We start from the raw sequence: 13,572 nt of genomic DNA on the forward strand, positions 1-13,572 counted from the left end.
GCAGTATATTTTTAATAAGCATATTGGCATTCATACTTACAACAAGGTTTATTCTATGCAATATACAACCAATGTAAGAAATTAAGAGGAATTCATCCCAAGCATTTAAATTCTATTCTTAGCACTTCAATCCTGCTATAAAAAATTAGACATCAGCTCCTATGATAATAAAGGTTGAAAAAAGTTTCCAGTCCAAATTTAATCTATTAAAAATTGACCTACCTATAAAGATTTTCTAGAAGAAGCAACGGAAAGGTGGAAAACATTTTTGTACCCTGCTGTGTTAAAGAGAAATGCTTTCAAAGAATACTGAAAGCACGTAAAGGATAATTATTTTCCTTACCCATTTTCATTTTCTTAGACAATGTCACAACTGCAGTTACCACTGCCAGAATTTGCTCCAGCAAAATAAGAGCTGCAACCAAGAAGACCTGTAGCCCAACTCCTTAACAGTGAGGATCTTATTGAAAAATCAGTTTTGCTCTTGGTGAAAGCTGAGGTTCCAGTTACACAAAATTATAACGTATCCTACTTTCACTTCCTGGAAAGAATATATTAATACTCATTAACTTGAAGCTGAAATCGGGCATCAGAAAACATTACATAAATTACAGCTAAGTGCATAAATAAAGGATTTGCAAACAAAACAAATTCATAAGCTTCAAAACAAATTTTAGGCTTCATAGAGCAGATCGACTTTCCTACAGAGATGCTCTGTGGGGATGTAAGAGGCACTTGCATTTTCTGACCAGACAGCTGATGTACTCTAAAATCAGCATTGTGCTGATTTTACACCAAGGCTTGGCCCATGTATCCAAAAGCAACCATGAAGATTTTGATCACCACTGTGTCACAATTTGCATACATATGGAATACTGACTAAATCCTGAAGCCCTTACAAGAAGAAAATTTCTACTAATGTTAGAGGTTTATCTGAAAAGGATTTAAAAATCAGATTGATAGCAATATACTATCTACTAACCATAAGTGTGGGCATATATAACATAGATTCAAATATGGCACTTACGCAAACCCTAGAGACACATCTCACCTATCCAGCATGATGTCACAAGGTATTCGAAAAATAGGACTGAATAAAATAGTATATAAGAAACCATCAATCTTTCAAGTGTCTCAAATCATAGAATTAGTATTACAACCGTTTGTACTACTGAAAACTTGTAGGACAGACTGAAAAGATGTTCAGGTTCCATATCTTTTCTCTTTGTGTTTCATAACACACACAATGAAAATTGAATTAGGAGAGCAGAAAGGTGATGACTTGTTCAGACAAGTTCCTGCAATGCAACTGCATGTTGGGGCATGCACTATTTATCAGTGCTGCTAATGAACTGCGAAGTAGGAAAGCTTTATCTGCGTGCTGCCTGGGCTAATCAAGGGTGATGCTGGAAGAGACGGGGTTGTCTCAGCCCTGAGAAACGCCAAAGCTGCCACCACAAGAGAGAGGTACAGCTGAACTCTGAGATGGCACACTTCCAAGATTTCACTCTCTGCTCTCTCCTGACACATCCCAGCCTACTAAATCTTACAGCTGCAATCATCCTGGGTGAGGAGAGATGACCTACAACCAGTGACTTTGAAACTTCAGTGATCGCTGAAGTGATAGAAGATATTCTTTAAACTCTGGCGCTGGGGAGGCAGCATTGCTGTGAGCTATCTCCTCCGCTGTGGTCAGTGTATTCTTAACCAATCCCTGCATTGCCCCGACATGCTCTTACAATACCTCTAACTATTCAGATGCCTTGGTGGGTACCCTGTGTCTTCTCACTCTGATTGCAGAGTTAAGTCCTACTAAGAATGACATTCTTGCCTCAGCATGCAACAGGCTGCACCCACATCAGCCAGCACACAGCAAAGATGACAAAGTCCCCGCATTTCAGCTGATTTACCCAATTCCTAGCAAAACTGTTGCCCTTTTGAGGTAAAATGTATTTCTCTATTATGGCACATGTTCAATATATACAGATACAATACAACCAAAACAAAAATGTTCTAAACACATAGGCTGAGATGTTTGACTACAACTTATTCATATTAATCCTTGGTTGGAGTGGGATGCTGTTTTCTATGGAAAGTTTTACTATATTAATAATGACATTGTCTCAATATACAATCTCTAATATATCTAAGTACATCGACTAGGTATGATTTATTGTATAAACCTTCAATCAAATATACTTGTCTAACAATGCCACCTTGTATGCTTGTCAGAGATTGGTAAAAATATATATGTATCTCCAGTCTCTCAGTGATTAACTTTTAACCTTTGCTGCCAGGCTTTACTTTCAAATATCAGTTATTACATTATATTTAGAGGACTATTTTCTCATCCCAAGGGAGAACAGAGTTCTGGAAAATTTCTTGCTGTGCACCCAAAATGCAAGAAAAGTAACTCCAATTAGAGTAACAAGCCAGGTTACTTGCAATCGTAAATGAAAAGTTAAGGAAGAAACCTCACAGATCCATACAGCCAAACAACAAAGCTGTCAAAGAGTTGGTTCCAGCTCATCCATTATCTTTTTCACAATGCTACATCATTTATGCTAAATCACAATCCTAAACCACAATGTTATTTGGGAAATCAGTTCCTACAGTTAGGAAATATTCGACTGATTACAGCATCTCCGCATTCTTATATTCCTTCTTTATCTTTGCACACTACTTGAGCATTGCAGAGAGAAAACAAAACAGCAGTCAATACGGTAGCTGCAATATGGCTTCCTATGAGAAGGACAACATTTAACTGGCTTTGATACTTTTCCTTGTCCAGTATGTGTTTCTCTGTGTGTGCATGTGAGAGTGCACATACATTTTCTTCTCTTTTTTTATGGTGCACTTCACTGACATATTTAACAGTCACTCATTTCCATAGCATTTGTTTACCATACCTTACAGAGTCAAATTGGAGGATTATATTGTATTTACAAACAAGTTGGCACTTACAGAATAAATTATTGGTTCCTCTTTATTTTTATTTAATTTTATTTTTCTTTTTTCTCCTCTTCTTTTTCACACCAGGGCATCCAGAATTCAGGCAGAAATAGTAAAACCTGCTGCCTGCTGTCATTATGCTACATTAACGTGAGTAAATAGGATTCCAGCTGGTACACTCTTTACTGACGGTTTGCTTGTGAGAGGTAGTGCCTTCCACCTCAGTTCATGTTCGATGCTCAAAAACTGTTAGTCAAGTGAAAGCAAAGGCTGCATGTTTTCTTCCTCATTCTTATCCATGCGTTTCAGTACCCCAGGATCCACAACGGACTGAGACCTGCAGAGGAATAACATGTTTATTTGACATTTCCAGATCAAGAAAAATGAAGGTAAACGTCAGCTTTCTTTAGTTTATTTTAATTTCTGCCAGGGCTTAAAAATAATGGTAAGGCATTTCCTGAGCATCTGATCATTGCAAATGGTCAGAAAATACCCTCATGGAGTGATTACATGTCTTTGAAGGGCTTAGTGCTGGTTTGTGGACATAGGAGCAAAAGGTGGAATAAGGTGGATCTTCTCTTCAGTGAACCAGGGCGCATCCTCAGCATACAACAGAGGGCAAACTAAGCTGTCTTTTGTACTGACTGAAGCAATGAACCTCTACCAGAAGGTTATATGACATCGGGTTGGTAAAGAAGGTACTATTCAGCAACCCAGCTGGCTAATGGCACACTGCAATTAGTGGCATGTGTTACCTGGAAGCACAAGTTGCTCCTTTGCAGAATAGCACATAAGTGCAACAGTGCGAGCTCCTAAGCCAACACCAGGGAATCCTGCCGTGGCCAGCAGGATTTCTGGAGCAGTGGACACATCTGTCAAACTCACTTATTAGCTCAAATAAACAGAGCAGAGAAGGATGGTACAGTAAAAGTAACCCTTGCTAAAACATTTCCTTTAGTGAGATGAATCTCATGCTAGAAATGCCTATTTCTCTTCCTTTCTGTAAAGATTTGAGATGGCTAGAGCATCTGTACCTCTCCACTATGTAGACATCTAGTTTTAATCAGTGGAAGCACACTGTGACTGCAGCATTGCTACGGACTGGAGCATTTGGAGGGCTACAGTACAGAGAAAAACCTTTATGAATTCTGACCTTTCCTAAGATAAACATTCAGAGTCAATCCCCCACTCTTATAACCTGGCATTATCCACTGAAACCAATGAATGAGGCTGACAGCAGGAGACAATTTGGTCTTTCTCAAAAAAATCAAAAGAAAACCTTCAAAAACACAAGAAAAAAAATCTGAATTAAAACCTAGGTAAAAACTTTAAACACAAGGATATTTTCTAATAATACTTGCCACATTCTCTTACTAATGCTAAAATCAAGAAAATTAGCTTTAAAAAGCTGATGGTCCATCCCGTGATAAACATAATTAAAATTTTTTAATTAAAACTGTACAATAACCCTCATCTAGAACGCTGGTCAGTTCCTCAGGCAGAAAGCTAAACCACTGAATTAAAAATGCTTTTTTAAAACCTTCACAAGGTACCATGCCAGTGCAAAGCTAATTGAAATTTTGCTGGTGAGAAGCTGTACTCCTGGAAAATCCAGTTCATCAAGACAAAAAAAAAAAAAAAAAAACTGTGGAAGCATATTAATTTCAAAGGATTCCCAACTGAATGTAAGTATTAATAGAAGACTGAGCCTTTTCCTAGGCTGCCAATGTCTGAGCAGCCAAGGTTTCCAGCTCTCATCTGGGGAAATGAAGGGCAGCCAGAAAGGCTAAAACACCTGGCCTCAAATTCCCAGTGAGGCAGTTTTGACCATAAATTCCCAGGGCCTCCAGACTCTCCGATGTGAAAATGAAACTGCACAAATCCTGATCTATCGGTTGTAAGCTCAGGATCCTAAATGCCTTGAAGAAAGAGAAATGGTTTCCATTCAGTTTTAAATCAACATTTACTGTCACGTTTCATTCCACTCAGCCGCAATCCATGAATAAAGGTATGTAAAAGGAAAAACATTTATGTAAGTCTACAGCACCTTCTATCTACATCTCCCAAATAACTTTACAGACATTACTGAATAAATTCTCACAAAACACAGTAGGACAGAGTTGTACTACAAAGTCCCATTGCAGAGGTGAGTAATCAAAGCCACACACAGGTACCCTGCAAAGTTGATCATTGCAGATATCTGCCCTACACGGTTAGGCGAGAAGAGGATGCAGGTCTCCAGTGGGTGCCTCAGCCTTGAGAGTCACGGGTGGATACAGCCACAGGCTAAGCGTGACTGCTGAGACAGGTGCAATGGTGACACATGATGTGAATATGTTCTCCCCAGAGGTCTCAGGCGGGATTAATTCCTGCTTATCTCCACCATCCTCCCCACAATCAGCCTTCCTTTCAAGCACAGATCACCCAATTTACCAAAAGTTCAAGGAGATCTGGAGGAATGTCACTGGTTTATGTGGGGGCAAAACATCCTGGAAACAGTGTTGATAACACAGGGATGTTTTAGTTCTGCTGAGCAGTGCTTACATAGAGCCAAAGCCTTTTCTGCTCCTCACCCCACCCCACCAGCGAGTAGGCTGGGGGTGCACAAGAAGATGGGAGTGGACACAGCTGGGACAGTGGACCCCAACTGACCAAAAGGGTATTCCATACCATATGACATCATGCTCAGCATACAGAGCCGGGGGGAAAAAGAAGGAAGAACAGGACATTCAGAGTTATGACATTTTGTCTTCCCAAGTCACTGCTATGCCTGATGGAGCCCTGCTTTCCTGGAGATGGCTGAATACCTGCCTGCCTATGAGAACTAGTGAATGAATTCCCTGTTTTGCTTTGTTTGTGTGTGTGGCTTTTGGTTTACTTACTTTACCCTATTCCAGTGGTGGGGAGCAAGTGAGCGGCTGTATGGTGCTTATTGCCAGCTGGGTCAAACCATGACAATGAGTGACAAAGAAATTAATTCTCAGCAGGAGTTTGGTTTAAAAAGGATACTCTTTCATAGCAATAAACTAATTATATAATGGCAAGCCAAATTAAACGAGATAATTGTTGGAGAACTGTCAGATGCTTGTGAAATTTGTTCTATGAATTTAAGCACTTTTCACTGACTTACTGTCACAGTTTTTCATATGTTAATAACCTCCTTCTCTACTAACATACCACAATGAGTGTAGTTTTAAACTGAGAGAAAAAATCCATCAGGTGCAGAATTAAAGTTAAGTTTAATTTTTAAAGAAATAGAGTTTATCTGTTTTACCTTAACTTTCCTATTTCTGTTTTAACACAGTCTGTGCATTTAATACATCAAAGTCCTGGGACTCTCTGTCCATCTTACTAGCACTCCCTTCTACTTGGTACTAGCACAGTAAGTCTGCTTAGTACTTTTTATATCCAACAGTAGGGAAGGAGGATTCCAGCAGGTACGGCAGACACACTGACTGAAAATGAATGTGAAAAAGGTGAGGAAATTTCAGTTCAATATTATATAGATACATATTTCAACATGTTTATTTTCTGCAGTATGTCTCCTACTGTGTCAGCTATCCCAGACTAAAAGAATGTCAATTTGATAATTCTGCATGAAAGACTTTTCAAGCACAAGTTAAATGAGAATGAAACAGGTAAGCGTGAGAAAGCATTCTTCGAGGAAGAATGAAGAATCTGGTCAATCCACTGCTTTTCCATTTAATAATGTGCTTGCCCAGGATAATCTGTAAAAGTCTCCTCCAAAGGGTCCTGTCACAGGCCTTCTCATGCTTTTTGTTGCATCCTTGGATGAAGCTATTTACTCTCATGACTTAATTTGGCAACAGTAAGACTTCTGCATTTCAGCTCCTAAATTCTACCCTTCTATCAAAGACAGCTTCTCTATTGTTTCATAATTCTTGTATTACATGCAAATCATATATAAACTTATTGCTCACTTTTCCTCTTCCCCTGGCTCTTTGCTGTCCCATTTTCTCCATTACTTGTGTTAATTGCATCTTTGTCATATGGCTTCAGGACCTTTTTTAACTTCTCTTTAGCCTAGTTCATTCCCATCCAAGTCTTGCTATTTCCCACTTTCAATACACTGTAGGTTTTTTTCAACACAAAATCCTTAAACTTCACTGCTTCTTCTTTTTTATTCCCATGGTAATCTCCTGTTGCCTCCTCTCTATTTCCCCCAAAATACCTCCCTTTCAAACCACACTGTCCTCCCCAGTCTATGCAACATTTTCCAGCCAAAATCATCTTCCTGGCAGAGGAGCCTGAAAATATTTGATTCTGTTTGATCTGCTTCCAGAGTATCTCTCCCTTTGCATCAAATGCCATCTCCTGAAACTGAATTCTCAGCTTAGCATATTCTGACTTAATTTTAATGACTTTATATACTGTTTTCTGCCCTGTTTGTTCTTTTCCTTGCCAGGCCTTTCCCTCATGAGCTGCACTCTGACTTTTGCTGCCCTGCTCAACCTTTTCTCTCATCCTGCTGTAACCTTTTCCATTTCTCTTCTACTGCCCTGTCAAGGTTGGACCAGATTTACCCCTCCTAAGTGAATCACCTCAGTGCTTCCATAGTTACTGAAGAGGTAACTAACCTCTCCCCAAACTTTACTTGATTTTGAATGGTAAAATGCAGCAAGCAATTATACTGTATCTTCTGAAAGAGAAGAATATCAGAACACCAGGATGTTTGCCAGACTCGAGTACTGGCACTAAGTTTTGTCCTGGTTCTCCTCATTACTTTTCATCATGTTGTGTGCAGTCACTGTGACTCACAGTTCAGACGCTCTAAATGTCCTGGACCCTACAGGCTGCTGGATACCATGGCACCATGGAAATAATTAGCTGTACTGAGCTCACAACTCACATGGGTAATAATCAATGCTGTGGTCTATAATCAACAGCGATGTTCTTAAGAAAGGGAAAAAAAAAAGGTCCTCATCCATAATAAACTGAGGGAACTACCTGCAGCCTCATAAAAGAGGAGGAAAGCAAATGTTAACCTCATGGCAATACTAGAAGACCACTGTGCCTTTAACCCACCTTTTCATGGATTTGGGAGACAGGTCCTTTTCTATATCTTTTGCAGGAGCATTGTATGAGTCCGCGTTGCATTCACTGTCATCATCATATTCATGGTCAAGCAGTGTTCTTGCCCATGTTCCCATGTCGTAGGGGGGCAACATTCCTCCAAACTCTGAAGGCAGGATCTCAGGGTGGATTAGCTGATGCAGGCTGTTGAGGTTATTACCATGCAGGAATATCTGTATGTACACATGCAGGGAAAAACAAAGCAGGATCACAAAAATCATCAAAGCCCAAATCACATCATCATTATTAGAGGGTATCGTACAGTTTCAATATTCTGGCTGCATTGGGCCGACAGAGATGGCCACTAATGCACACGTCATCTCTGCCTTAAGCACGGCCAGACTATGTTCATAAACCTACAAAATTATTAAATCATAAATGACCTTAAATGTTTGCAGGACAAGGGGCCTAAGGAGGGCAAGAACTGATGTCAGGTAACTAGACAGACTGAAGATTAGACAGACGGACTGCCTGCCTTTTGTTATTTGCTTTCCCTAGTCCTGGGAATTAAATTAGGAGAATAAATTAAGAACATTAATAATAAATAAAATTAATATTTTACATATACATTAAGGAATATATATTGACTTTCAATATTCAGCCATGAGTTCTACAAATAAGAAAAATAGTGAAGTGTAATGAAAACTCCAATGGAAAGAGTTTTATCCTTAATATGGTGGTATTAGTAACTACCATCCATACTTGACAATATATGAAGTAATAACAGGAAAATAATTTTAATGACAACAATGAGGGAATAGTTGATGGACTACTTGATATTTTCCATCAGTGTTTTGGTAGACTGATTTATTTTCAGATATGCTTTACATTTATAGAAATGTATATGTATATGTACATGAATACTTGTATTTCTGTTTATATTTAGCCTTATTGTTTCTCCCCAGAGACCTGGAATGTGTGACCAATGAGCACTAGAAACAGAGCGCCTCTGGATTTAGACAGCCTTCTCCCACAGATACTAGGGACCTGCAGACCTTTCATGGGGAGGAAATGCCTGCTCCTGGGTATGGATACACAGACAGCTCCCAGCAGCTGTTTCTAGACTAGCAAGTAAAAGGGGTCAGGATTCACTTTTTGGGAGTAGCAGCAAGTGCCATGGCACAGTTCACATCCATATGTTAAACACCCTTCGTATCCAGAACAAGCTCAGCTCTTTAACAAGAGTTAAATTCAAAAGACAGAAAGACAAAAAGACCAAATATATGCTTGTCATGTATTGCCTATTTCAGCCCATCTTCCAGTCAGCTGTGGAGACAGGAAGCTTAAAATGACCATGCAATCCCGGTAATGTTTTTCTGCCTCAGAAAGGAATTTATCCTTGTGTGAAAGAACAAATATAAATGGCAAAAGTAATTTATTTTATGGTGCCTTTCCAACTGAATATTTTACTTCTTAGCAATTGTTTTTATACATGCCTAGTAGTACATTTATTTGCTACCAGTTGCAAATCTACCAGACATATGAAAAAATACAAAATAATTCAGGATACACACAACAGGTAAATAATGAGCCTGATAAAATTCTACAGATAATTCTGCTGGGTTTGTTGGGTTTTTTTTTCACAATCATGTTCTCCCTTGAGGTTTTTTTTAAAAGGTGATTTTAAATTTTATGTGCTTGGCATAACTTTCACATTTTGAAACTAAGTTTTGGAATCTAAACTGATATTTAAAAACCTGACTACTTTTTATACGTATTCAGTATTGACAAAAACACTTGTAAAAAGTCTGTGTTTCTGAAAACATATGCCACTGATTCAGGAGTCTCAATAAAAATTTAGATGCTAACTGATAAGCACCCATGTTCAACTGCTTTTTCACTTATTTTTAACATTGCAACATACCCATGAGCTGTACTTTACTACCTGGTTATGCATATGCAATCCTTTACTTTAAAAGGTCTCAAACATTTTTGGCACTATAATGTTCTTTGCTGAAGTTGTAGTCTACAGAGTGCAACTGAATCCCGCAAAATGGGTGTTTATTTGCATATTTATAACAGATTATATTACATAAAAGGCTTTGTGATCTATAGTTCAAAATCTGTGAATACCAGAGGCTGCTCAAGCATAATCTGTCAGTAAAAAAACAGCTAAAAATCAGAATCATTGTGGCCATGTGGGAAGATAGAAAATACAGAGTTGCTTAGAGATCTGATCCAATTAAAAAAAAAAAAAAATCACATTCTTTGTAGTAGCTTTATATGTGATGTTGATTGTGTTTTCCTGGATAACAAATTTCCTGTTACAGAAATAATACCATTCTATGTGCTATCACCACCAAGGTCTAATTTAATTGCACTGATGCAAATGCTGCAAATTCAGGAACATCTCAGAGACTGCCCGTGCTTATGCACAGATGTGTGCACACAAATTTCCTTTCACTGGTTTTTCTTCAAATCAATATTTGCAAACTACTATATACCAGATGTGTATTTTAGTTCATGCTAATGCGAAGGAAATCACACTAAGAAAGGACTTCATACTCACTACTTCGGTTCTTAAAAGAAAGACAGAAATAGTTTTAGCAGAAATTGAATAGAATTGAATTGAATATAATCTTAATAGAAACTGTTAGGCTGGTAACATTTTCATATAACCCAGGAGAAAGCATATGCTTACATTTTAAAAGACACTTAAGTGCACTGCTTGACTGATTCCTTAAAAGATAATGCTGTATAAGTTTCTAAAACAGTTAAAGACGTTTTTAAATATTTTCCACCAACAGCAAGCTCATATATTGTGTATATCTACTTTATTAAGAGTATGATAGATCCGCTGACTACAACTGCCAGGTAATGGACAATTAAACAGAATAATACCCTTTTTCGTGTCTTCTCCTTTAAAAAGGGCCGTATAACCGTGTAGAGGGCATGGATATACCACGGCTGATTGACAAAATGTATTCCTCCAAACCGAGCTGGAAAACTGTCCTGTATGTCATGAAACAAATACATAAAAAGTGAGTTGACTCTTAACAGAAGTTGTACATGCATCAAATCTTTTTTTTTTTTTATGCTGAATGCTTTAATTTTAACAATAAACCTTAAACAAGAAGAAACATTCTTCAAAACTGTGTCCTCTCAGTTGAGTTCCAACCTTCCACACCAAGCAGCACCACACCCTGGACAAAGCAGTGAGGAAGTGTGCTGAGACAGCTATGGTATTCCAATAATGGCATTTGAATGCACAAGAGCATTTCTAACCTCCAGAAATGCTTTAAAGATTTATGATTTGCCCATAATCCATCTACACATTATTTTTTTCTCCTTTCCACTTCCATGGATTTTATTAATTATTAATAGTAACCATCTCAACTCTTCCAGTGTCATCAAAGAGCACTAGAAATGTCTCACTTGTTTCCACCTTAAAAAGAAAGTATAAATCTAAACTACTATTCAAAATGTCTGCAGTATTATTCATATTTCATAAAACTGTGAATGCATTAAATATTATGTATAAACTGTTATGCAATATCCATGACAGGAATTCTTGTCACATAGTCGAAGGCATTCTGGGAGCTTAAATGTAGAGACAGTACATCTGTATTGAAGCAATGACTTTCTTTTTCATACTGAAAAACAGAAGGAGCAGGCAACTCACTAGGAAATACTCTGATCTGCATTTTCAATTTCTAAGTCAAAAGAATATGCCAGAGGGTTTGGCAGCTTGAAGAGGACAGCCACTCTGTCCTGGAATACTACTGCCAAATTCATCGCGTGTCCTCATTTTGTCTTTGTCTGGTTGATCATACGCTCAAACACCGCAATAAACTGCCGCCGTCTCCTATGTTGCCTGGAGTTGCAGTACTGAGCAAGGAACCAAGAGGTGTAAACAGGCACGTAAACTGATTCATGTCCCCTTTTGTTTTCACGGGTTATGTCAGAACCTTCTCAATGCTTAGGTATACAGACATTAAACGAGTGGCTTTCATTTGAACCTTATTCAACAGGTGGTCCACTCTAGGCAGCCATGGCAGCCACTTAGATCAAAACCAGATTTCTCACAGCAGCAGCGATTCCTGTCTCTGGCTTGACAATACAGGTATAAACGCAAATGTGCTTCCCAACTGCACCTCCTCCTCCTGTGTGGATGCAGTAAAGGCAGCTTCAGGTGTGTGTCAGTGGGATCAGAGGCTCAAAAGGAGGCAATCAAATGGTTAAATGGTGCACTCTGCGCAAATAGACATACTTTGTCCCTTCTGGAGATAAGACAGTAGGCCACATAGAAGCATCCAACAATCTAGATATAATCCACAAAGCACCATTTGAAGCATACTGATATTTAAGGTCATAAAGCACACAGTGAAAAAATGGCCAAGAAAAAGTCATAAGCTTTATAAACCAATCAAGAACTGTCAGAGAAGGAAGGCAGGAACTGTAGGAAGGAAATCTTTAATGAAATGTATCCAGATAGGAATATACTTTCAAAAAGCGCATGGGTAAAGAAACTTCCTTGGTTCTGCAAATGTGTACAGAGCTGTGGGAATAACGAAGCCAGAAGAAGTCACTTGCTCCTCTCAAAAGTACCACTCAAATACTGCAGGCACACCTAAGCCAGGAGGTCTTTACATCAGGGTGCCACCCATCTCCAAATTGCAACAACTTGGTGGATTACCAGATGAAATATTTTCCACCAAGAAGGCAATCTAGGGGGAGGATGACAGCTACAACACACACCACTAACATCTGGCTGGCCACAGCACAACAGTTAATGCAATCAACAGTCTATTTTACAGATCTTCTCCAGAAACATTTCATTAACAACAGCCTTGAAATAAAACAATCCTATTGAAAGACTGCTGCAGAAGCCTCATCTTGCTAAATGCCTAGTTCCTGTCAGCGCTGACTAAATGTCAAACAGGATGGTTGATAATTTGACATGTAATTCACCCTGTGCAAGATCATAAATCCCCAAACATCATTTTGAGAACACAACCTCTGATGTACAAGACAGTAAATCATGTCCCTATCACAGCAATCCAATGAATACATTAGGAAGGATAAATCACTGGATGACACTTAACCTTTAGTTGCAGGAGATACTATTCATCTACAGAAGGTTTGTGTTTATTTGCTTTATCATGGTTGCTGCTCCAGCAAAGAAGTCCAGTGCAGCAGGCTGTGTACCACACAAAAGAGCATACACTAGAGCTGCAGGAGACATCTTTGCTAGTTTCATCTACATGTCTTTGAAGATATCTTCAGAGTTAACTCTGGAATGGTAACTGTGTGAAGCCTTGTGGAGGTCAAACACTTTTTATAATGTAGGCACTATGGAAGAAAGCAAAGCAAACCAGCCATTTCTGATTGCATGCCTTTTTGAATTATTTTATAAGCTTTTAAATGAATACAAGTTCCCCAAAACCTACATGCACCAAGTTATTAAATGTTTGTTCAGTATTGCTCAAAAAAATTCTCCCACAGAAACGGAGGACAATTTGGGAATCAGAAGATTGCAACAGGCAAACAACTGTGCACACACACAGATTCAGAGCCAAGAGACAA

At 38.6% G+C, this 13,572-nt stretch overlaps 1 protein-coding gene across 1 annotated transcript; it reads right to left on the bottom strand.

Moving 5' to 3' along the window:
* Positions 1-2,989: 2,989 nt before the first annotated feature.
* Positions 2,990-11,921, bottom strand: LOC104462665 (clavesin-2-like). The gene is made up of 4 exons (XM_010074703.1): positions 11,820-11,921; positions 10,888-10,998; positions 7,999-8,219; positions 2,990-3,289 (listed from the first exon to the last, which is right to left on the bottom strand). Exons 1-4 carry the CDS (start codon positions 11,919-11,921, stop codon positions 3,202-3,204), a joined length of 522 nt encoding a protein of 173 aa, XP_010073005.1. The 3' UTR covers positions 2,990-3,201.
* Between the last annotated feature and the right edge of the window lie 1,651 nt (positions 11,922-13,572).

This window comes from Pterocles gutturalis, unplaced genomic scaffold (genome assembly GCF_000699245.1).
Source record: "Pterocles gutturalis isolate BGI_N339 unplaced genomic scaffold, ASM69924v1 scaffold34912, whole genome shotgun sequence".
In the NCBI taxonomy this organism is placed as follows: Eukaryota; Metazoa; Chordata; class Aves; order Pterocliformes; family Pteroclidae; genus Pterocles; species Pterocles gutturalis.